A 25,221-nucleotide genomic window follows, 5' to 3' on the forward strand; every position below is an offset into this window, starting at 1 on the left:
AAGCTAAATAAATAAAAATAGGTTGGTAAAAAATTAATTTCTATAGGCCAAAAAATATTTTACAATAAACCCAAGTCTTAGCCCCAAGACTCGAGCCCATTTTGATCTAAGTGAACGCTTATGACTTAAGTTCAAATCTCACTTAGCCTTGACCTCCCCCTTCTAAAAACTTTGATTTCATGTGAGTCCAATTTTAACTTTACAACTTCTCATTATATAAGTTACAAGAAAATTTTGTAATCTTTTAATGTAGGATTGAGGGTTATTGAGTTTGTAAAGCATGCTAACCAAAAATTTTTTAATCAAATCAATATTTCATGTTAAAATATTTTTATTAAAAAATCATTTTCAATAAAATCTTGACTTCAAAAATAAGTGGATTCTATTTTTAATCTAACATCAAATATGTTCATTATCCATGTTTTTAAAATAAATTTCTAACAATGTAGTACTTGCATCATGATGTTATGTTAGTATCATGGTTTAAGGTTTAAGTATGCATTATGCAAAGATAAAAATAAATCATAGTATTTAATATATAAATTCTTAGTATTGAAAACTACAATTTTGATGTCATAACATCCTCTTCCAACTTCAATTTAAATTTTCAAAACAAAAAATCAAACATAATTTTAAATTGTTTTATATATTTTAAAGTTTTAATGAAGTTATTTTATCCTTATGTGTAAGTATTTATGTTTTATAAATTCAGGGATTTTTTAATTTTTTAAATGTATTAAACACCTGTTTTAATAGAGACATGGGTGACAAACTTTCAAGGCAACATCAAGATAGTTTATGATTTTTTTGAGTATCTGTTGAGGTGTAAAGCTTACATGATGTGCAAAACATAAATGATCGCATAATCATATGATAAGTAAAGGGAAAAAAGGTTGATTTTCTAATTATAGGTAACCAAGTGTGAGAGTACAATTAGCAATGAAAAAAGGTGGAAGAAATTCAAAAATTCAAAGCACATGCAACATGAATCTTGCGGTTGTTCTGGGTAAGCTGAATCCTGATCATGCGTGGATTTATAAACTTTTGCACAAAAACTTCATGTTAATAGAATGAAAACTCTTGTCATTTATGATATGAAATTCTTTAAGCATTGTTCATTGTTCCTATTTTTTATTGTTTTCTATATATATCTGATAAGTATGATCTTGGATAATCTTCATTTCATACTTGTTGTTTTCTGTTAAGTGTGATCAATCTTCATTTCATAGAGTATAATTGATAAATATACTTTATTTTTTGAGTTTTTTGAGCTTTTATGTGCCTATTTTTAATTGTTCACAATAAATATATCTTATTTAATTTGCAGAATTGTCTTGATCTAGAACCCTTTGGTTTAAATTTGACCTAAAACCCTTCGATTGTTCGTACAGAAAATAGGTCTAATGAGATTCTTCCTATTGTTAGACACTTCTGGACATTGTGATCAAATAAATAGGACTTGATCAGTTGAAACACTTGTTTTTCTGGCAAGTAATTAGTAATTTCTCCTAAGCTGATGAACAATATATAACACTGTTTTTCTTCTTAATCTTCTATTAAACCAGCTGAAGTAAAAGGCATTGTTCATTGTATTATAATAATACCATAAGTCTAAGATAAGCATGGAGGTGAAAGCCTTTATAGCCAATCAAGTGGAGGAGATGATGAGAAAGACAGGCAATGACACTTGGCAGTGTGGCAACACCCTGTTCGAGGCATCAAAAAACGTGGCAGGCTATGGATTAAGGACTGATACGATGTTGCAGCTCACTAATGCAGTGATTCTGGTTTAGCCTTCGGAAACCATTTTGCTTCCTTCCTCTTTTTCTGCTCTGCAGATCACTGACATGCATGCTTCGAGGACGCCCTCAAATCTTTGCAAGGATTGTCAAACACCATGAAGTAATTTTAGTCTACTTTTAATGACGACGCAGGAGGAAATCCTGTCTTGGATTGTTGCCATTATGAATAACCTGCAAATCGGACAGTTCTTTCAGCAGTCCTATTTTATTTCGAGCTGCAGGCACTGTTCAACTTCAATTAACACCAGTGCATGTACAACTTCTGCTTCCATCACATTCTACAGATTTCAATTGCCACTTCTTTTCAACATATAAATAAAAGAGGAATAAGACCTTACCGCGCAATGCTAGCTGATGTATTCATGCATATGAAGCTAGCAAGGGCTCTCTTGAACAACCTTCACCATATTTGCTGCTATAATAGTAGTAGAGTGCTAATTGAACTATCCCCAAAATTGTTCCAATTCCATTTGGTACCTGCATTTTCCCAACAGAAACGTATGGATGAATAAATAAAGTGAACAGCATCTCCCTTTTCTATCTGACCTTCATGTTAAGTTTACAATGATTTCTTAAGTGTTCTGCCTGGAGAAACATGCTTACATAAAGGAAAGGATCAAACTTGAGCACTCCGTAAGTAGAGAAAGAGAGACTCGTCAAGAACGTTGAAAGGGAAAGATAGAATGGCATGTATTCAACACTCTGGGTTTTGATCACCAAATTCTGGCGGCACAAACACGTACAAAAACCATGAGACAGAGTGCCGGGATTGAATCTGAATTGAGATTTACATGAGGGCTTCCTATGGACTTACAATTATAAAAAGGGGTGAAGCAAACATTGAAATGAGAGAAAAGACACTTAAATATCCAACAACCATCTGACGCAAATGAGTTTCCAAGAATCTCAGGCTCACAAATACTACCATGCCAAAGAACGCAAATACTGCAATGAGTAATGCTGACATCCTCAGCTGCAAGAATATTAGAAGAACATGAAGATGATCAAGCTCAAATAAACAAAAAAAAAGAGCAATAACTTTTGCGGAAATGACGAATTCAAGAAAAAGTTGGGAACAACTGTTACCTTCTTGGATTTATCAGCATAAATGATGAAGATGATTGCGTAGATTAACTGGAAAGCAGCCCCGATTGAATTTACAGTTGCAACCAATATAACTCCAGGCGTTACAAAAGGCATGCCATACCAGAGGCAGATCAAGCAATTCAATAGAGCGTATATGCAAGGCAATTCTGAGAACTGCTCAGTTGATTGGTTTCTGATAATTCTCCTACATGTTGGTCTGAAAGAGACAAGGTTTTTGTAAGTAAAAACTCTCCATTCCAATTCTTAACTCAGAGACGAGGGATTATAACTAGCTAGCTAGCTTCTTACATTGGCGACACAAATAACACAAAAGCAAAGAGGTTCCCTGAAATTAAGAAGCAGCTATTAGAATACTTGTAAATATCCTTTGATGAGTAAATGAGGCAACAGACAATTGATCATACAGTGAATTCAGAAATATTTCAGTGCATATTCAGAGGCCAAACAATTTAAGAGACCCTCCACATGAGGTAGTTATTGTTCATGACAGTATTATATGTTTCCATCACCAATCTTGTATTTTCAGTCATTTTCTGAGTTCATCATGGAAATAAAGAAAATATTTTAGGCCATCCCTCCGCTATCTGGAACCACTGTAGAGCAAAAAGCCTCAACAGATAATATCTCACAGTTCTCCTACAAAGACAAGTTTATTCTCTAATTTTTAATTATATGGTTCTACACCATCTTTGGGCAACATCTCAAAGACCATAAATGGCCACCAAGGGGAAGGAAATCACAAAAGGTTTTGGAAAGTCGACGAATCCATGTGCTTGACAAAGAACACATGAAAAGAATCATTCCGTTGGTTAATTTCTATTTAAGACAAACAAAGCTACAACTTGAACCGCTTATCATTAAAGTAGCACCATTATGAAACAACAGAAAAGGAAATAGATATGTTACCAGCAAGTCCAGCTGCATCACTGCAACCTGAAGACAACACAGTTGAGAGCATCTGTCAATCTCTTCAAACCTCAAACTGATATAAAACTCTCTCCCTCTCCCTCTCCCTCTCCCTCTCCCTCTCTACCTCTCTGTACCTTTGTAGCACAAGGAGACTTGTATTTATGTTGTCTTAATTCACTGTGTTAGAATATTCTAAATCGCTCAGGAGCAGATTCATATCAAACTGCTGATGCTTTTGTTCAAATACAAGACAAAAAATTGCAGAATCTTCTCTGCTAGACATGGACTTTTATTGTTCTTAGAAAGAGAACCTCATGTACATTAAGTAGAAAAATATCATCTGGTGGTCCATATAGACTGCAAGTGGGACTTATCACCTGGAAAAGATAATAAAATTAAGAGGACATGCACATTTTGGATATATTTTTGTGAGTATTTGAGATGGAATTACACGTTTTATATATATTAATTACATCACAGTAACACTGTTGTGTAATATTCACACTCTCACAACATATTATGGATGTCACTGTTAATCCTACAGTTTTTTTTTCTTTTTAAATTTTGGTCATTTATTTTTTTTTCAATCAGATTCTTCCAAGTTATATTATCATATGATTTTATCAATCAAAGTTTTTTCTTACTTTACATGCTTTAACATACGCAAAGATCCAAAAATGTTTTGGCGATTTTGAAAAATATAACTTCTTTATTGTAATTAAAAACCAAATTAAAATAACAAAGACCAAAATAAATAAATAAAAAATAAAACAACTCAATGTTTAAAAGGTGTGTAAAATTACTTTTTTGTCCCTGAAGTCTTAGTTTGCGCAATATTTGATCCTTGAAATTCATGGACTTAAGTTCCTGTCATATTCTTTATTTTTTTCACTTTTCAATCCCTAAATTTTAAAAAAGAGGAAGTAAAGTTGTCGAAAAAAGTTATCAGAGAGAAAGAGGTCGGTTATAATTTTGATCATGAAAAGGACTAATCTTGGTTTTAATAGGTTTGTTTGGGAGAGAGTACTTTCATGAAGGTGGCTTAGATTTTTTATCTCGCTAACAAAAGTAGATTGAAGCTCGAGAAGATTTTTTTTATTCAGTTTAATTTTGGCATTTTTGACTGATTGGAGGGAGTTTTTGGATTAAAATGGGTTTGATAGGGTCCCTAGCATGTTTTTTAGATGATTTCAGGTCAAAATAAGTTTAAATTTTGGCCATCAAAGGTGATCAAAATTGTCATCTACGTTTTTTTTTTTAAAAAAAAAAACTAGGTACACATTGGCTTGAAAGGTCGTCCACCTATTTTTGTTTTAAAAAAAAAGTTTAAACATTGCCTTCTAAGTCAGTGCATGCCTGAGCTTTTTATTTTGATTTAAGTGCAACCAGTTGATGTGGGACAATAAACTAAAGAAAAATAAAACCAAAGAAAGAAAAAAAAAGAAAGAAGCCAAGAATTAAAAGCAGGAAAGAAAAATCTACGAAAAAAAGAGAGTTCAGATGAGGAAAAATATGTTATTTTATCAAATCATGAAAACTATATCACAAAATGAAAAGAAACATATAAATAGTATAACCTTAAAATATCTAACTATTGGGCTAGCTCATCAATTAAAATTTTCTAAAATAAATAACCCAAATACTTAAAACAAAAATAATGAAATAGGTCTAAGCCCAATCTCTCAACCAAAAAGTGATGGGCTGGGTCATCCTTCATCACCTTTACCCATATACTCGTGTAATTTACAGTTTGGGTTTGGTGTCCCAACCAACTCTCCTGGGGTTGGAGAAACTCAGCTCTGACAAGTGTAGCTCTAAATAGCTTTAATAGTACTCTTAAATATCTGAATCAATCTGTTGCAATGTATCTCTAATGATCCAAGTGCAATCTGAATTAGATCGGCCCACCTAATAAACTAGAAACCATTAAACTTCACCTTCCCTGATAAAAACAACTTGTTTATCCAGAATAGCATCAATATTATCCGTTTGTAATAATATTATGGTGAAAAGGGTAGAGGTTTTAATAGAATCATCAGAAGTAAGATTAAGTGGCATCTCAAATAGATCATTTGGAATAGAAAGTGATTTCTTATATGCAATTAGACTTTCAATGTTAAATGTAGAGCTAATTTCAAAATCAAGTGGTAAATCAAGAACATAAGCATTTGGATCAACCCGTTATCGCACTTTGAATGACCCAACACTACGTGCCTACAATTTTTTATTAGTTCCCAAAGGATACCATTCAAGTCTAATACCTATCATACTATAGTCTCTAACATTAAATTCATTATGTCATTTATATAAATCAGCTTGAAGTTTATATTGCACATTACTTGAATGAATCTGCTTAGTGATCTCAACATGCAAATGACTCAGCTGACTCAGGCACCCTAGGATAAGGAGACATAGGAAGAAGGTCTAAAGGCTTTCTAGGCTTGTAACCATGTACAACTTCAAAGAAACTCATGCCTATTGACCTATTGATAGAGCTATTGTAGGCAAGTTGGGCTGTATGAAGAACTAAATCTCAATTCCTCTTATGATCATGCACTAGACATCTTAAAAAGTTGCTTAAACTCCTATTAACCGCTTCATTTTGCTCATGAGTTTAGGGGTGGTAGGCACTAGAAAATTTCAACTTAATCCCCACCATATGCCAAAGGGTTTTCCATAGATAACTCATAAATCTAACATCTATATTTGATACTATAGTTTGGGGAATACCATACAATTTGATAATCTTGTCAAAATATAGTTTCATAACTCTAGAAGCATCTATGGTCTTAGTGCAAAGGATAAAATGGGTCATCTTAGAGAAATTATCAACAACTACAAAGATAGAATCATGCTTCTTTGCAGTATGTGGAAGCTCAAGCATAAAATTTATACTTACATCTTGCCAAGGGCAAATAGGAATAGGGAAAAGGGTATAAAAGCCAATGTTTTGTTTTCTATGCTTAGGTAGTTGATATGTTTGGCATTAACCTACCAACTTAGCTACATATATTTTTAAGCGAGGCCAAAGAAAATGACGTCTCACCCCTTCAATGATTTTATTTCTTCCAAAGTGTATTGAAAGACATCTAACATGAATCCCCTACACCAACAATATCAAGTACTGATGTCTTCAGGTTATAAAGTTTATTATCCCAAAACAAATGCATTTCTTGAAGATAATAACCATCTACAACATGATTACTCTTATATCTCGATGTCATGTATATTTCTTCAACTTTTAGTAAGATTGATACTCCTGTTTAAGTCTCTCAAATCTAGTAACTTCAACACTTATTATGGATAACAATGTTACCCAACAACTCAAGGCATTTGTTGCCTTATTTTCCATTACAGGTTTATGTTTTAATACAAATGAATAGGCTTACAAATACTTAACCCAATGATCATTCCTATAGTTGAGCTTTTTTTAGGAGTTGAGATAACAGATCGCCTTATGGTCGGAGTAAAGAACAAGCTCATGTGGTAGCAAATAATGGTGCTAGTAGCGCAAAGCCTGAACTACCGTATAAAATTCTTTATTGTAGGTTGAGTACTTTTGTTTTGCCTCATTAAATTTCTTACTAAAATAAGCTACAAAGTGATGTTTTTAACTAAGTATTCTATATATACCAACTCTCAATGCATCATATTCTATTTCAAACACCTTAGTAAAGTCGGGAAGCGATATTACTAGGGCCTCTATCATCCTCTTATTAACCTCCTCAATTGCTTTATTAGCTCCTTTACTCTATTAAAACTCACCTTGTTTCAAACAATCTGTGATAAGAGATATAATAATGTTAAATCCCTTGATGAAATGTTGATAGAAAGTAGTAAAACTAAGAAAACTATAAAACCTCATGAATATTTTTAGGCCTAAGCCAATCTATAATCACTTGGATTTTTTAAGGATCAGTAGAGATTCCTTCACATGACACTATAAACCTTAAAAAAACCACTCGATCCATGAAGAAAAAACACTTTTTAACAGTGGTAAACAAACTTTCTTTTCTTAAGGTGGTACAAACTTAAATAAGGTGATATAAATGCTTTTCTTTGGTGCAGCTATAAATAAGGATGTTACCAAAATACACCACCAAGAAATTTCCCACAAAAGGCTTAAGCTTGTGTGTCATTACCATCATAAAAGTATTTGGTGTATTAGAAAGGCTAAAAGACAGGACTAGCCACTTATATAACTCTTCCTTAGTCTTAAACACAATTTTTCATACTTCTCCCAAACAGATTCTAATATGAAGATACCCACTCTTGTAATCAATCTTAAAGGAAAAATTATGCTCTTGTCATCATATCTAACATGTCATCCAATCAAGGAATGAGAAAACAATACTTTATAGTAATCTTGTTGATGACTCAACTTTCAACATATATTTTTCATGATCCATCTTTCTTGAGTGTTAGAAGGGAAAGTATTGTACAAGGGTTAAAACTCTCTCGTGTAAATCCTTTTTGTAACAATTCATTTACATTGTTTTTGCAATTCAGCATGTTCGCTAAGGTTTACCCTATAGCGAGGCAACAATATGGCACCAGGAACAAAATTTATGACGTGTTAAATATCATACATAAAGGGTAAAACATCAGTTAGTTTAGAAAAAAAGACATCTATAAATTTTCTTAACACTTCCCTTATCTCTTTAGGTGGTTTATCTAAAAAAATTTCTACAACCTCATTGGCTGTTAAGGTAAACACAACAAACTCTTCACGAATCTTTTATTTCAAACTTCTTATGACTTATTATGTTAAGCCCATTTTCTTTCACCTTTTTCTTCTTTTTGCTACTATTATTAGATCTTGGTGGTAATTCAATGAGTTAAGTCTTTTTATGATGGAAAGTGAATGAAGAAGAATTTGAGCGTCTAAAGATGGTAACATCTAAGTCATATAGCCAAGGCTTACCTAAAATGATGTGTCCTACATCCATGGAAATTACATCACACCAAATTTTATCATGATAGTCCAAAATCTTTATAAGAAAAAGACATCTCTCTTTGATTGTTATGGACATATTGTTAACCAATAACACACTGTATAGCTTAGGATGTGGGAAAAACTTTAAGCCTAAGTGGGATATGCTACCAAAGGAGAAGACATCTCTCTTTGATTGTTATTTTTCCAATGAAATCAGACCAATCAATCTTCTTTTTTTCCGAAGACTTTCTCTCCTTTCTCATGCTTAGAGACTAAAATCTAAAAAAGATAAAGTTTTGAAATAAATTGATTAATTTCTAGACTAAAAGACCAAAAAAGATTTTTGAAAAAATCCTAAGGTAAAATCAAGCAAAAAGGCGTTAACACCATTATTTTCTTAAAGGGTTTCCATGTTTTCTTTGCTTTAATTTTGATCCCCTCATTTTCAATCTTTTTCAAACAATAATATTGAATTATTTTTTGTGAAATCAAGCACCAATCTAATGTTGGGATTTTTTTATGATTTAGATAACTACATGAAAAGTTAATTAAAACAAATAATCAATACAACATTGAGGGATAAAATCAAAAATAAAAAATTTAATGATCAAAAGTAATAAAAAAAAAGGACAAAAGTTGACACAATATTAAAAAAAAAAAAAACAAAAGGGCTATCATTTTTTTTTTCAATTTTGGTCCCCTCATTTTCCATCTCTTACACACAATAAAATCAAACTCTTATTCATGAAACTGAGCTCCAATTACTTGGCCTTTTTTAAAGACCTTAAAACCCATAAAAGAAAAAAAGGTGATCAAAACAAACATGATGACTAAAAAAAGAAAAAAAATATTATTTCAATTCACAATGTTCTATGGGTGGAGAAATAGTGTTTTCCCCATGTTTTTTTTGTATTTAACTAGATTATTAGCCTGCGTTACACTACAAGTTAGATTTAATATTTCTTTTAAGGTAAAAACATATTGTCCAGACGTGTTAACATGTTTTCTAGTAAAAAAAATATATTAATCATGAACTCAAAATTTGATGCATATTGGACAATATTTTTTTAAAATATTGAGTTGGTGACATATTAAACATACATTATTTTATTTTAAACATTGAAATGTGAACATATTAGATCGTCCAAGTGGGTTAACCTATCGAACCCGCGACTCAAGTAATAAGACCGTGGTAACCTCATAAAAAGCAAATTGAAATAAATTATGAAGTTCAATCCCAAATTAACCTAAAGTTGAAGAATGAAATTTTTTTAAAAAAAATTATTCAGTTAATAAAGGATAAAAAAATAATTCGAATCAACTCCGGTTAACCTACCAAACTCGTGTCTTGTGTCATGAGATTTGAATAACCCCATAAAAAACAAATAAAAGAAATTGTGTGTAACTCCCGGGTAAATTCCTGTATTTTGATTTACAAAAAAAAGGAGGGGAATATATATATATATATATATATATATATATATATATATATATATATATATAGAAGTTAATGGAGTGGAAATTTTTATCTAATAAGGTGAATGTGGGACAAGGATTAAATTGAATAAGTCAAACTTTTGGGCCAAATGGTTTTAAAACAAAACAAGGAAGAACTTAAATGAAAAGGAGGGGCTTGTAAATATATAAACAAGTGGGGAGTGGAATATAAGAAGCATGTGGCCGGCCATGTTAGGGCTTGAGAGGGAGAAGAATTGAGTAAAATTTATTAAAGTTCATCCAAAATAAATTCACAAAAATAAAAAAGGAAGAAGATAGAACTAGTGATTAAAGTTTATTAGGAAGGGTTTGAACAAGAAAATCTCAAAAGGGGAACAAAATATTTTTTTTTATTAAAGAGGGGAGGCATTGAGAGGAAAATAAGAGGGGGAAGGAGGAAAGAAATTTATGTGGTGATTTCAAGCTTTTCATCTCTTATTTATTTGAATTAAAAGGTAACAAATCTCTTACTCTCAATTAAATTTGATATATTTAGTATGTTAAGATTTTATTCAATTGTATTAGTGTATAATTATGGTATGAGTTGTGAGGTTGAATGGGTTAATTTATGAAATTATGATGAATTAATGTTTAAATAAATGAAATAATAGTGGGTAATGTTTCAATTTGTGAAATTGAAGAAAAAATAATTATGGGTTCTTTTGAGAAGAGGTTTCGGCCTAGAGAAAGAAAAATGAATGAAAATGTTGAATCAATAATTAATTGTTGAGTGATAATTAAATGAGTTATGTGGTAATATTGATGATGAAGAAATTATATTAGTGATGAGTTGATATTGTTGTTTGATAGTTAAATGAGTTATGTGGTAATATTGATGATGAAGGAATTATATTAGTGATGAGTTAATATTGTTGAGTGATAATTAAATGAGTTATGTGGTAATGTGTAGATGAAGTAATTAAATTTACAATGAGTTGTTTTGCTGGTTTGATAAGTAAAGTGGTTTTGTGGTAATGTTGTTAATGAATAATTAAATTGATGACAAGTTGATTTTGTTGAAATAGAATTTAATTGGTAATGAAATGAACTTGCAGGAGTGGACGAGGCTACAGGAACCACTCAGCAGACATGTTTAGCTAGCAGGACGCAAACATCAGGTAGGTGTTTAATACCTTGAACATTTTTTCTTTCTCTGAACTTTAGATATTTAAATTTTTCCTCGATCAATGAAATTTTATGTGGAATGCTGGTAGATTTTCCCATGATAATTTGTTCTGAAAATGGAAGACTTGTGAGCCAATTATCCTGGAATGGAATTGGTGCCCTGTGAATGGGCAGCTTGTGAACCAGCTATCCTGTATGGTACTGGTGCCCTGTGAATGAGTAGCTGGGGGACCAATTATCCTGGTATGGAACTGGTGCTGGTATGGAACTAGTGCTGGTGGTCCAGTTATATTGGTATGGAACTGAAGTTCTATGATGTGGACAGGTTTGGATTTTGGATTATTGATTTGTGAATAGTACTTGGAAGATGATAGTAAATGTGGAAATTTTTGTGAGTAACTAATGTATACATTATATATTAATGCAAATGTAAAATCCTCTAATTGACCATGATTATCTTTTTAATCATTATGCAGGTTCATCTCAATACCGCGCCTCCTAATAGTTTTAGAGTTTACTTCTATTACCAGTAAATCTTTTGGATATGTAAATTGTTGATAATAACATTACTATCTGTATATTTTGAAGATTATAATGTTGTGTATGTATGAATTTAAATGGATTAGCTTATTTAACTTATACTCTATTGTGTAAATATTTTCTAATTATAATGGTGATATATATAAGTATGTAGTTAATATCATTTGTGTTAAACAATACTTAAAAGATTATATATGATGGAAGGAAGTATATTAAGTCTATAATCTATGGTTTGTGTATCATAGTTAAGATAATTATTTCTTCATTTTAGCAAAATAATTGTTCTTTGAGTTGATATGTTAGAGAAAGTGAAATATTGTTGATTGAGATATGTTGGAGTATAATAAGAACATTGAATTGTGGAAATGGTTGATTAGAGACTGATATTGATTTTGTCAATAACTTGGGATAGGCTAAATTTAGGGAAACCCTACCGAAATTTTTTTTTAAAAAAAATAATGAACTTTCAAAATATATTACTGGAAATTTTGGGGTTATTACATTGTGATACTTAATTTACAGCCAACTCAATGTTGAAGGATAAATTAAAAAATAAAAATAAAAAGACTGAAAAATGTTCTTACCCAACTCGGGTTAATATGTCAAACTCATGACTTAGATCATGAGATTGAGATATTCAATATAAAGCAAATAGAAAAAACTATAAAATTTAATTGTATTTAATCTAATATTGGAGATTGAAATCGAAAAAAAAAACTAAATCTATAAAATCATGATAATTCTATATAAAAAAACTAAAAAAATTTATAAAGATCAAACATCTGAAAGATAAAATAGAAAAAAAATAGGTTATTGGATGGTAAAAAAAAAAAAAGCAAGAAAGAAAAAGGTAAAACACTTATCCAATGAACGGTAAGTGTTACTAGAATGATTTAGCCAAACCTCTAAGGTTTTGTTAAATTAAATAAATGTGAGTACTGTAGCCGAAAGCTCTTGTCAAATTAAAATGTTGTAGATCCACTAGCGGCCAAGGATCCTAACTTTCTTCTGTTGTGTTCAAATTGTAGATCCACTAGCGGCGAATCTTTCGTTCTGTAGAGAACTTTATCTCCACATCTTTATCAACACGTTGAGAGGTGTTCTTATTGTCTTCTAAGATACAATTTAAGTATAATTATTATATTGCTATTTGGTTATTTTCTCTTTTGGTTTTGCTTCAGAGGTAGAGATGTCTTTTTCTCATAATATAAATGTCTTTAAATGATGTTATTTTGGTAATTATATTTTAAAATACACAATAAAATAACTAATGTAACTTTATAATAAAATAATTCATTGCTTTTTGTACAAGAATGTTTTTGTATTCTCATGTTTAATAGAACAGTGGAATTACTAAATTACCCATGCCATTCCACTTTTTTAGCCTTGGATTCATGGGCTTTATAGTAATTTCCTCATGGTTTGTTTGTTATTGTTGATTGGTCTTGAGGGTATTTTTGGTTTTGTGTAAATAAAAAAAACAAAAAAAAATTGTTGGTGTGTGCAAATCACTCGTCAACGCATCAGCCGCTCCGTCGACTTCGAGTGACGCGTGTGACTGATGCCAGTGGTTTTGATGGCACTTCCGCCACATTATTTGATTTGTCTCGGCATCCTCTTCCCCCGGGAGGGTGCATGTATGGTGGTTCAGCGGGTTTGCCCGGAAATGACTTTTCTTTTCTTTTTCTTTTCCTTCTCTTTCTTCCTGGGATTGCGTACTGGCCATGCAAAAAATCATACCGGCCCTTCAATTTATTTTTTCTTTGGATTTAGTCCCTTTTCTCTTATTTGCAAATTTTTTTTATTTACATTGATTATTTCAATTAGATTTTATTTTTTATTTCATCCCTGTTCATTTTATTTTTGAAATTTGTTTTTAAATTTGGCTCTCATTCTTTTAATTACTATTTGTTTTGTTTTAATCATTTTCTTGATTCATTTGTTTTTTTACAATTCCACCCCAAGACATTTATTTTCATTTAATTTTTGTGTCAAATTTGGTCATGCTTCTTATAATTGCTATTTTTTAATCTTTTTCTTAATGGATTGTATTTTTACAATTTCATTCCTGAATATTTAATTTCATTTGATTTATATGTCAAATTTAGTCCTGATTCTTTTCATTGTTTTTTTTTTTTTGCAATGTTTTTTTGGGTTTGCCTTTGATGGGGTCACACCGGTCTTATGACCCGGGTCATCAATCTAAAAGATTAACCCGAGTTAACTTCCAAATTTTTTTAAAGAATTTTTTAAATATTTTTTACCGGTATTTTTAAGCTTTCATGTTTATAGCGTCATCCCAATCTCATGTCCTAGGTCATGTATTTGATCGGTTGGCCCGAGTTCCCTTAAAGCTTTGTTTTTGTTATCTTTTTTAGCTTTGACAAGTTTCTTAAATTGGCTTATAATAAATTTTTTGATAAGACTTGGATCCAGGTTTTTATAGGTTGCAAGCTTTCTAAAATTTGATCGTTTAGAATATTTGTCTGTATTTGCTTGATTTATATATATGTTTGTAATTTCACCTTCTATGATTTTTTTTTATCTTTAAAATTTATTCCTTATGTTTTTAATATCACCTTTATGTTAGATATTATTTAAATTGTTACATAAACTAATGATTGAGGACTTGAATTTTTTTTAACTTATTACTTTTTTTATATAAAAAAGATATTGTTCCATCCACGACAAGACACGGAAACGTGTCTAGCATGTTCGAAGGCTCTTGGCTCTTCTCTTGTAGGTGGAGCTGTCTTCTCTAGTTTCCATTCATGAGGTAAGATAACCTGATTCCATGAGATTATCTTAGGGACCACCAAGGTTAGACAAATTGACATTTGTAAGAAACATGGTTTGTTCTCCCCTCCTCAAGCTACTAAGCACAAAATCGTGTTCATTACTTTAATGCAGATTCTATAACTGAGGGATTCGAAATGCAGTTATATCCGTGTTTTTAAAAATTTTAAATTTTTTATTTTTTATTAAAAATTAATTTTTTTATATGTTTTGAATTATTTTGATGCGCTGATTTTAAAAATAAATTTAAAAAAAATAAAAAAAATATCATTTTAATATACTTTGGTACAAAAAACATTTTGAAAAGCAACCACAATCATACTTCCAACAACCATGCTTTCTGCTTTTTACTAAGATGAGTTCAACCTTCATTCTAAGGTTTGGTCATTTTTAATTATTTGATGAATTTACAATTCTAAAAGTCTGTTTGTCATGAACGCTATTGCTGGGTTTATAGTCTTCGTGGAATCTATGCCAAATATTTAAGAAGGTTCATATAACAAGCTTTAACGAGATTCACCTCATCTCAATGCTCATGGCTCTGATATTGGTTAATATCATATAAAAATCTTAATATTTAATTTTGATATTAGTAAATATTAAGCCGAATAATTTATTTATTTATTTTAGAAAAATCAGGAATATCTAAAGCACTGCCTCACTTTAAGGGCTTTTTGAAATAAGAGACAACTCGAGGCTAAAATAAAACTGAAACCTATGCTATTTTAACCCTATTTTTCAGACACACAAAGAAATCATGTTTGGTCTAAAAATAAATTAATGGAAACTCGGTCCACGGGTCAACTTGCACCATCACTACCATATTTAAACACATGTTCTAGAAAAGTCGTCCACGTGTATTGAAAGACATCATTAAATCCTAAACTATTTGTGTTGCGGGTTTTATAGAAAATGCATGTTTAAGATAACATTTTCATATCCAAAAATGACCTCGTTTTGTCCCTGATGAAATCACGAAATTACCAGCCTGCAGAGAGTATATAACTTGAATAAAGTTGCAGCCTTGAGATCCAACAGGACTGTGGGTGTGGAAGGTCTCTTGAAATCTTTTTCATGCTGTTTCTTGTTGATTGAGGGCATATTTAAAATTATAGTGGTAGTTCTGGTTTAAAATGTTTTTTTGTTTAGAAATGCATTAAAATAATATTTTTTTATTTTTAAAAAAATATTTTTGATATCAGTACATCAAAATGATCTGAAAATATAAAAAAATTAATTTTTAGTAAAATAAAATTCAAAATTTAAGGGAATGCGGTTCCAAATAAGATCATAGTCTTGAGGTGTACGTGGAAGGTCAAAATTGTGTATTTAGCAGGGTTGAAAGATGTTCTGTGTTTATAAATGTAATAATGGTTGTTTTTTAAATTGTTTTCCATTTAAACATGTATTTAAAAATAATTTATATTTTTTTAAAAAAATAACATTAATATATCAAATAAAAAAATATTAATTTAAAAACAAAATAAGCACATGTGGTGTAAGGATGGCTTTGTTGTTGTAGGTGGGTTCGGTAGAGAGGTTAGAGGGTCCCTTTTGTCTGCTTTTTTAAAGAGTTTTTGACATGAAAGTTGCTGCCATAACCCCTCCCCTGTAGCCTACGTCATTGCTGTTGTTGTTATTTCCCGTACCTTTCCTCTTTTCATATTTGTGCCATGATGCTTCTATCTTAGGGCATGAGGTATGTTTATTTTTATACTTTAAAATTGTTTTTAAAAAGGGTTTTATTTTATTATTAAATTAATATTTTTTAGTATTTTTATATTATTTTGATGTGGTACTGTCAAAAATAATTTTTTAAAAATAAAAAAAATTATTTTAATATATTTTCGAGTAAAAACACTTTAAAAAGCAACCGCAACTATTCTTCTAAACAAGCTATTAATATCTATAATTAGCTGCTCTGCTGCCTTTACCTTCTACCTACCTATCTTTAGACTCTGAATCGTTTCTTATTTGTAAGAATAAAACAGGATTGTGATCATGGGATTTTCCTCTGATTGGGTGATTATTTAATGGTGAAAACCAACATTAAAGATGGCTCGAGGAAGACTAAAAATCAGTGTGTTTCTCTTTAAACTTGTTCTTTTTTAATTAATCAAAACGCATCACTTCATGTAAAACGTTGTGGTTTTTTTTTCTTTCTCTTCTCTAATTAGAATTAGGTTTTCTAATTAAAGTGGCATCCATCTTCAAACTCATCTTTTTTTTTCCACAGCCTTTTACTCTTTAGCTCTTGTTCTTCGCATCGTTCTATTTTTTGTCAATTCCACATCTTTTGTCTTAATTTATTTCAATTATATCCCTAACCGAATTAAAACAAATTCCTTGATCTCTTCACTGTATTGATTTTAGTTCTTAGATTTTTCATTTTAAAGCTGATTTGGTGCCCAATTTCAACTTTCTTCTTCAATCAAGCCCACAATTGGTTTTATAACTTGGCTATTTATTTCAAACCCATCCTTGAACTTTCAATTTCTTTTAATTCTATCCAAATTAAATCAAATTAAGCCCTTCTCTCAATTTCTTCTTCAATTTAACCTAAAATTTTTCAAACTCAATTTTTATCTGTGATACTCAATTATTGGTTTGATTATGGCTTCTTACAATTTATTAGCTACAAAGAATAGATAGTAGATAATAGATACATAGGAGTTTTTCTAAAATCTTGAAGACGTGTTATTCTCCAAATTACAAGCTTAAATAGAAAGGAAGAAAAGAAAATGGCAAAATAACATTATTATCCCGATTAGGTTTGATAAGATTCTAGAAAAGGATACGGTGCTAATATGAATTGTTGGACTCCTAAGTCCATCTTCGATCTTCATGTGCTCCACCTCCTCTTGAAGTGAGCAAAGAAAGGATTCATTGCGAATTACAACTTGGTGTAACAAAGAGTGGATATCATGGGTTTTAATTAGGCTGAGTTGCAAAGGGAAATGTAATGTTGTGTCCCATGATTGAAGATGAAATACCTTCTACATCTATTTTTAAAATAGGAAAAAATTAAGGTTTGCTCTCCCTGTGATCTTAAATTGAAGCCATGTGGTTGTTAATTTTGATGGCAATTGAAGACTTACATGATCGTTAGTTTCAGGACCCGTAAGAATTAGTCGAGTTGCGCGCAAGTTGGCTCAAATACTTTATATGAATAAAAAAATATATATATATATACAAGAAGGAAGTTGCGAGGATAACACCAGGGTAATATTGTGAAGCCTCAAAAGATGTGTAAAGGTAATTGATAAGCTTTTAAAAGCTGAAAGCACCAACTCCATATATATTTTGGTGTTCACATGGGTACGTAAAAGCACTAAAAAAAAATACATTTTTTTCTCTTCTCTAATGATTTTTCCTTTTTTTGTTTGAAATATAAGTACAATAATGCACCAAAAAATTATGAGATAATCTACGTCTAGCCTTTGATCATTCCACGCCTTTACGGGTATTTTATATCTGATAGCAAGTACGGGGTTTCTGCATAAAATATAAAAGCTCCAATTTTTTATTTCAACCAATAAGATTGTGGTAGGGCTACTAGCGTGATTTTTCCATTTTACAAACACCTTTTTGCTGAGGCATGTACTTGCGTGAGACGCACATGAAGGAAAAGCGCGTGTGAAAGGGTGTTTAGTACCTTTTGCTTTTGCTTTCCAAACTAATTGGGATTTTGTTAAGAAGGTTCCTCAGGAAATCAATAATAAGAAAGAGACGGGGGAGACAGGAATTGCGTGGTGCTGCACCTACTACACTGAGTGGTCCCTCTCCGACCAGGCCAATGGGGACCGGGAGTACCACGAAACAACATTCCAAGCCCCGCGCTTGGGCTTCCGGGAAGGGGTGAAGTAGGCTTCCGGGGCTTTTGAGCTAGACATGAGGGTATGGTAAAGAGATTTGTTACTTTAGAAAATTTAAAAAATTAAAAACACTATAGAAAAACTCTTAATTTTTTTTATTTATATCTTCACTAGTTAAAATATAAAAAACATATAATTATACTAAATAAAAAAAGTAGGAAATATAATCCCTTCCAATAGAAAAAAAACTGGAAAGGCATATGAATAAAGAATATATTTTCTTAAAAAAACTACCATGTTAGTTTTTCCGGGTTGAAAAAAAACTCATCTTCAAATCCAGTATATAGTTAAAAACTATTATCTATCAAGAACTTCATTTTATGTGTAAATCACCTCGTGAGTCCCTAATAGTTTTTTATTGGTCATCCCATCATGAATCCTTAACACAACATCTTTATGTATATTGCCCCTTTGTGGATCTTTAAGGTAGCGTTTAGATACTGTCACATGACAAAAGAGACATAAATAGTGAGAACAAAAATGTGTTTGGTTGAGGACATCATCGTAGGGTTAAACTCGGTCCTTAATTCATTAACTTTGTTTTTTTTTTTTAATGATTAAAACGGTATCATTTTAATCCTTTTTTATAAGTTTATTTTTTTGTCGACCCTCCTGACTTTTTGACTCGAACCTTGCCTAAGATCAACCTCTGGGTTGAGTTTTATAATTATGGTTGTGGGTAAAATCAATATTTTTATTAGATTAAATTGGATCAATTTTTTCTCTATTTTTTTAAACTCAAACTATTCCAAGCTCCGGGTTGCCGGGGTCCTGGACCGGTCCTGATTTTATAATTAGGGTTATTATATTATCATGAATTTCAATACTTAATATAAACTAAAATAAAATATATTTATTTATTTTAATATGTAAGTTTTACAATAATACATATTAAAGGTAAAATATATATATTTTTTCATATTTTATTATGTCTTATTCACCTTTAACCAAACAAAAGATAAAGTCACCCACATTGTCTTATACACTATTACTAAATACAATTTCATCTGTCTTCTATTTTTATATTGTCTCCACAATTCTCATTGTCTTTGTTTTTTTTTTTTTTTCATGTTTTAGAACAATAATCAAATTTTACTCAACACAATGTGTTACTTATTTATAAGTTGCACCACCAGGATTTCAAATAACAACAATTGACGCATATAGATATAACACATGAATGTCTTTTGCTTAAGGAATAACCTCCTCATACTCTCATATACAAGCACATTGTATTCTACAACCTCTTCTAGCAATGATTGTTTTACAATACAAAACGAAGCAAAATAAACTTTTAGGATCGTTAGATTCTCTTCCAACCATGATTGTTCTACAACAAAATAAAATACCCATCGAAAATTGTTGTGTTATGACACGACCAAAGAGTTGATGTCTTCTTCTAAGTGTAAGAGTGTCAAAGTAATAAATAACCTGGCAAGATCGGGGTCAAACCACATGGAGATTAACTGTATAAACTATAAATAAAGAAATAGATAATAACAGAAAAGGAGTTGAAGAGAGTTTTGAGATGTGATATTGATATAAGGATTAAACAAGGATAAAATAATTGTCAAGGTTAGAGGATCCACTAATGGTATTTCAAACAAGTATAGTATAAACTCTTTTTATTACTCAACTAGAAACCACACACAAAGGAGGTTCCAATCAGATTATAAATTGTTAACATGATTACATTAGTTATTTTATTCGAATAATGCTATTACTTGTAAATGTTATCAGGTATTCATGATTATAACTTATGTTAACAACAAACAAGTTCCTTTCATAGCACAGGTGTCGGTTATACCATACGGTTGGGCTATGAAAGTGCCAAGTATTTGTTGTACCAAGGGTTATACAATATAAATCTAGATTAACCATTTAACAAGCAAAGTATTAAAAGTGAACAAGATAACAAATACAAAACATGTTAGTATCAAATATTAGAGTCCATGTTGAGTTTATACTATACTTATTCTTACACCATTAGTGTAACCTTTTCACATTGACATAATAAACTTAGCTAAACATAATGAAAGAGAGAAACATAAATAAACAAGATAAGAACATAAATAAGATATAAGTTAACTAAGTAAAGGAAAGGAAATGAAAAGCATAAACAATAGATTAATATAAACAAAACTTAAGCATTACAAAAATATAAAGAAAGAGAGTAAGAACATGATCTTGATCTGAAAACCAAGATGCCTAAATGCATGGCAAATGTCTCCTTTTATAGGCCAAAATTCAAAACTATTAATTTGATGACTAATTGTTGAGTGGGTGGCCACATCTTGACTTGATGACAATCCTTATTTTCTTGTCTGAATAAAACGTCATTGCTAACGTTAGAATTTAAACAGATAGTCTTCATGAAAGTTCTAGAAAATTGTCTCAACTTTCCAACAGAAAAAGAATCGGTGCATTTGGACTTCTAAAACTCGAGATATGGGCTGAACACTGAACGGTGTCTGGGCTGCAGGACAAATTATGACTTCTCCGTTGTTGCTATAATTTGAACTTGAAAACGATATTTTTGAATCTTGAACTCTTCATGAAAGTTTTAGCTTTATGTCTTAGCTTTTCATCCATATAGACCAGGCCTAAATCCAAGTTCTACAGATTCAGGTATGATCCAATAATCAAATAGTGTTCCAGTTTGAACTGAACCAGCATCTCTTTTCTAAGCTTGCCCCTCTCTTTGTCTTCTCAATTTCAGTAGTTAAGCTCATCAATCAATCATTTGATTTATGTGACAGACCTGCATTTAAGATGAACATTTACCATAAATTAAAAGTATCTGATAGTATCAGAGTTGTTATTATAAAACATGTTTTAGTTAAGGAGTTATTGATACTTCAAGTGCAAAATGATGATATATAACCTTGATAAAAATACACTTTTAAATACTAATCATGTTATGATACCAATTGACACAAATGGAAGCGAAGAATAAATGAATTTGTTATATGCAAAACTCCCAAAGAAAAAAAATACTATAAATATAGAGAGACTCTCAAATATCTAATTTTATTAATTCATGTCTAAACTTACCAAAACATTTATTACAATCAATTAATAGAAAAGGCTAGAAAACTATAATAATACTAAAAATAAAAAAACTAAAAAAAATTCCCTTCAAATAAAAAAAATATTTTCCTAAAAAACTCCTGTATTGCTATTTATATAATTTATTTAATTTTAGATATATTAATATATAAACATAGTATTTTCATTAATATATTTTTACTTGCCACAACGCAACGACCACCACACCTACAGGCTATCCTAAATGCCAAACACGCGCTCAGTTCTTACATCAACCATTAGTGTGTACCCTCCTCACCAAAAAAGAATAAAAACTCTCACAACCAAACCCCAATTCACAGCAAAACCATAACCACAATTCCCACTTCTCTCTTATCTATACAATATCCCATCTCCTTTTTCTTCTTTTATCTCTTGCTCTCATCAAAATCCCAGCACCTCTCCTCTCGCTGCTAATAAACTTCAACTCCCATTTCTGCGGCGGCGGCTGCAGCCCAGTGGTTCTTGTTTTTTCTTTATTTATTGTGATCTGTAAAAAAAATCTAAAGAGTACAAGAACAAGGGTTAAAATCCCAGGGTAGACAAGTTGTAGACATCACGGCTATACACGGAGTAACTCGGTCCCTAATTCATGTCCGGGCTGTTCGACGTAAGGGCTGTGTAATAGAGAGCAGCAACCCTTCGCCGCACGGTGGACGTGGTGCTTTACCCTCGGAAGGCGGTAGCCCTTCTGATCTCCTCTTTCTAGCTGGTGGCGGTTTCTTCTTCTTCTGTTTAGTAGTAGTTTAGTGCTATTGTTGTTGTTAATTATTATTATTATTATTATTAAATCTAAAATAAAAAGCCAGTCTGCAAATAAGTAAAAGTATTAGATCTCGAATAAGCGAACAAGATGATGCTAAGGATCAAGAGGGTTCCTACTGTTGTTTCCAATTACCAGAAAGAGGACGGTAATGAGGGTTCTCGCCGCGGAGGGGGCTGCGGCCGCAATTGCCTTCAAAATTGTTGTCTTCAAGGTACTTGCTTTTGTTTTCTTTTCTTTTTTTAATCTTTAATTGAGGCGTTTCTGGAGTTTTAACTGGTTTGATTTATGGTTACTAAACATTTGGGTAGACGCATGCCTTCCTTTATATGCTTTCAAGAAAGTGGACAGTATTGTCTCTAAGAAGAAGGGTGTGGGTGTGTTTGAGTATGACAAGGGGGAGCCTCCAGTTGCATTCCTCGACTCGCTTCTTCTTGGGGAGGTATAATTACTTAACCAGCACAAGTCTTTCGAATTGAAATTTATTTATTTATTCTTCTATTCGCAGTTGAGTTATCAGTATCAGTTTACATTTTGTACCTGTTTGAATTTTCAGTGGGAGGACCGTGTGCAGAGAGGGCTCTTTCGCTATGATGTTACTGCCTGTGAAACCAAGGTCTTTTCTCTTCTTCTTCTTACTATTATTATTTGGTTGTGATATGAAAGTGGTTTGGCACAGCTTCTGCTTCTTTTTTTAAGTGTTTTTGGCTTAAAAAAGCATTAAATTGATTATTTTTTAGTGTTCTATGATGGTTTTGATGTGATGATTCATTTTGATGCATTTTTAAATGAAAAGCACCTTGTAACACAATTCCAAACACCCTCGAAAATGAGTCAATTATAATAATATTCTAGTATTTACTTAATCGGATATGAGATTTATGCCAAAATATTTGGTGATGTTGTTTTAGGTGATACCGGGTCAGCATGGTTTTATCGCTCAGCTGAACGAGGGCCGTCACTTGAAGAAGAGGCCAACTGAATTCCGTGTTGATAAGGTTCTTCAGCCCTTTGACGGAAACAAATTTAACTTCACTAAAGTTGGCCAAGAAGAGGTGCTCTTCCAGTTTGGTGCAAGTGAAGATGGGGAAGTTCAGTTCTTCCCAGATGCACCTATTGATCCTGAGAATTCTCCAAGCATGGTCGCCATCAATGTAGGTCATTTGTTCTTGTAATAGATCACTTTTCCTGCCTCATTGATTGTGGTACTTGAGTAGAGCTGTATGATGGTGGTTAATTGCTTTTGCTGTGTCAATTTAACAGGTGAGCCCTATTGAATATGGGCATGTGCTGTTAATCCCACGTGTTCTGGACTGCTTGCCACAGAGGATTGATCGTGATAGCTTCATGCTTGCAATTTACATGGCAGCTGAAGCTGGGAATCCATACTTCCGACTGGGTTACAATAGCTTGGGTGCTTTTGCAACCATTAACCACCTTCACTTTCAGGTTACTATCCTAATAGCTCTATACTTTTTGACTTGAATATTCATATCCCTTACAAGTAGTAGGTGAATCTTTTGATAATGAAAAGGCAATTTGATAATTTCCATGGAACAGGCTTACTACTTGGCCGTGCCATTTCCGATTGAGAAGGCACCCACCAAGGAGATAACTACATCAGATGGTGGCGTGAAAATCTCTGAGCTTGTGAATTATCCTGTGAGAGGCCTAGTCTTTGAGGGTGGAAATGCCCTGCTAGATTTATCAAACGGTGTCTCGGATGCCTGCATTTGCCTTCAAGAAAACAACATACCTTACAATGTGCTCATTGCTGATTGTGGAAACCGTATCTTTCTCCTTCCACAGGTAAGGAACATGGGAGCAACATAGAGATGACTTGTTTGCTCCTTGTTATGTTAACTGCATAGATTACACTGTCTTCTGTTCTTTAATATTGTGTAATGGATGAACAGTGTTATGCTGAGAAACAAGCTCTAGGGGAAGTAAGTCCTGAGCTTCTTGATACCCAAGTGAACCCTGCCGTGTGGGAAATTAGTGGTCATATGGTGTTGAAGAGGAAAAAAGACTATGAGGAGGCATCTGAAGAGAATGCTTGGAGGCTTCTTGCAGAGGTTTCTCTCTCTGAAGAGAGATTCCAAGAAGTGACTGCTCTCATCTTTGAAGCCATTTCCTACCGTAGTTGTGTCATTGGAACTGATTCTGAGAACTTGCTGGAGGATGTAAATGTGGAACATCAACTTGTCGAAGAAGTGAATGCTATTAATGAAAGCTCCCATCAAGCCATGGTTACTGGGAATCAGGATTGCCTAGTTCTGCATTGAGAATTGGGCTTTGGTGATCGGGCCAGTGACCTTATCTGGTTCTCAGATAAGCATATGGTAGCGTGGCATATTAGTCGTCATCTATTATGTGGGTGTGGATTTTGGAAGTAGTCTAAATAAGCAAACTAGGTTTGCATTGTTACGCCTGGTGTGGATTGTTATGTTTGTATTTCTGCATGTGTATTTAGCAGATTGACCATGTAATGTGGTATGTGCATGTATTGCATGGGATTTGTGTAAAAATACTATGGAATATGTGCGCTCTTGTGGAACTTGAGCATCTTTTCGTCATTCTTCTTTTGGTCACTGAATCCAAATGAGATGGAAATCTGAACCTGAAGAATTGTTGCACAGAGGCACGAGAATCGTTTGGTTTTGTTTTAGCTTGTGCTGGCCCTTCAAGGTGCCGGGTAATATGGGATCAGTCAAGATTTCATGTGACACAATGGACGCCTTTATTTTTTGTCAAATGCGTTGCTTTTTTCAGACACGAGTGCCT

The 25,221-nt window shown here is 32.1% G+C and overlaps 2 protein-coding genes across 3 annotated transcripts; one reads left to right on the forward strand and one right to left on the reverse strand.

Moving 5' to 3' along the window:
* Positions 1–1,528: 1,528 nt before the first annotated feature.
* Positions 1,529–4,161, reverse strand: LOC7470802 (bidirectional sugar transporter SWEET2a). 2 transcript variants are annotated; one of them, XM_024608754.2, is made up of 7 exons: positions 3,816–4,161; positions 3,198–3,234; positions 2,889–3,105; positions 2,617–2,775; positions 2,388–2,525; positions 2,141–2,279; positions 1,529–1,973 (listed from the first exon to the last, which is right to left on the reverse strand). In XM_024608754.2, the coding sequence occupies exons 1-6, from the start codon at positions 3,865–3,867 to the stop codon at positions 2,163–2,165; spliced, it is 720 nt and encodes a 239-aa protein (XP_024464522.1). In that variant the 5' UTR covers positions 3,868–4,161; the 3' UTR covers positions 1,529–1,973; positions 2,141–2,162. The 2 variants fall into 2 exon arrangements, with proteins under 2 accessions (XP_024464522.1, XP_002300325.3); XM_002300289.4 differs by having other exon boundaries at positions 2,406–2,525; positions 3,816–4,159.
* Positions 4,162–21,906: 17,745 nt separating this feature from the next.
* LOC7470803 (GDP-L-galactose phosphorylase 1) lies at positions 21,907–25,013 on the forward strand. The gene is made up of 7 exons (XM_002298780.4): positions 21,907–22,651; positions 22,749–22,879; positions 22,994–23,053; positions 23,349–23,591; positions 23,701–23,886; positions 23,998–24,246; positions 24,354–25,013. The coding sequence occupies exons 1-7, from the start codon at positions 22,528–22,530 to the stop codon at positions 24,720–24,722; spliced, it is 1,362 nt and encodes a 453-aa protein (XP_002298816.2). The 5' UTR covers positions 21,907–22,527; the 3' UTR covers positions 24,723–25,013.
* The last annotated feature ends 208 nt before the right edge of the window (positions 25,014–25,221 follow it).

This window comes from Populus trichocarpa, chromosome 1, assembly GCF_000002775.5.
Source record: "Populus trichocarpa isolate Nisqually-1 chromosome 1, P.trichocarpa_v4.1, whole genome shotgun sequence".
Lineage (NCBI taxonomy): Eukaryota > Viridiplantae > Streptophyta > Magnoliopsida > Malpighiales > Salicaceae > Populus > Populus trichocarpa.

Excerpts from the sequence above, each read along its gene's own strand:
- LOC7470803 (XM_002298780.4), top strand. The coding sequence starts at position 22,528 with ATGATGCTAAGGATCAAGAGGGTTCCTACTGTTGTTTCCAATTACCAG. Across the intron at positions 22,880-22,993 it reads ACTCGCTTCTTCTTGGGGAG|TGGGAGGACCGTGTGCAGAG; the intron begins GTATAATTACTT and ends TTGAATTTTCAG. Across the intron at positions 23,054-23,348 it reads TTACTGCCTGTGAAACCAAG|GTGATACCGGGTCAGCATGG; the intron begins GTCTTTTCTCTT and ends ATGTTGTTTTAG.
- LOC7470802 (XM_024608754.2), bottom strand. The coding sequence starts at position 3,867 with ATGCTCTCAACTGTGTTGTCTTCAGGTTGCAGTGATGCAGCTGGACTT. Across the intron at positions 3,106-3,197 it reads GTGTTATTTGTGTCGCCAAT|ACCAACATGTAGGAGAATTA; the intron begins GTAAGAAGCTAG and ends TGTCTCTTTCAG. Across the intron at positions 2,526-2,616 it reads CTTCACCCCTTTTTATAATT|AATTTGGTGATCAAAACCCA; the intron begins GTAAGTCCATAG and ends TTGTGCCGCCAG.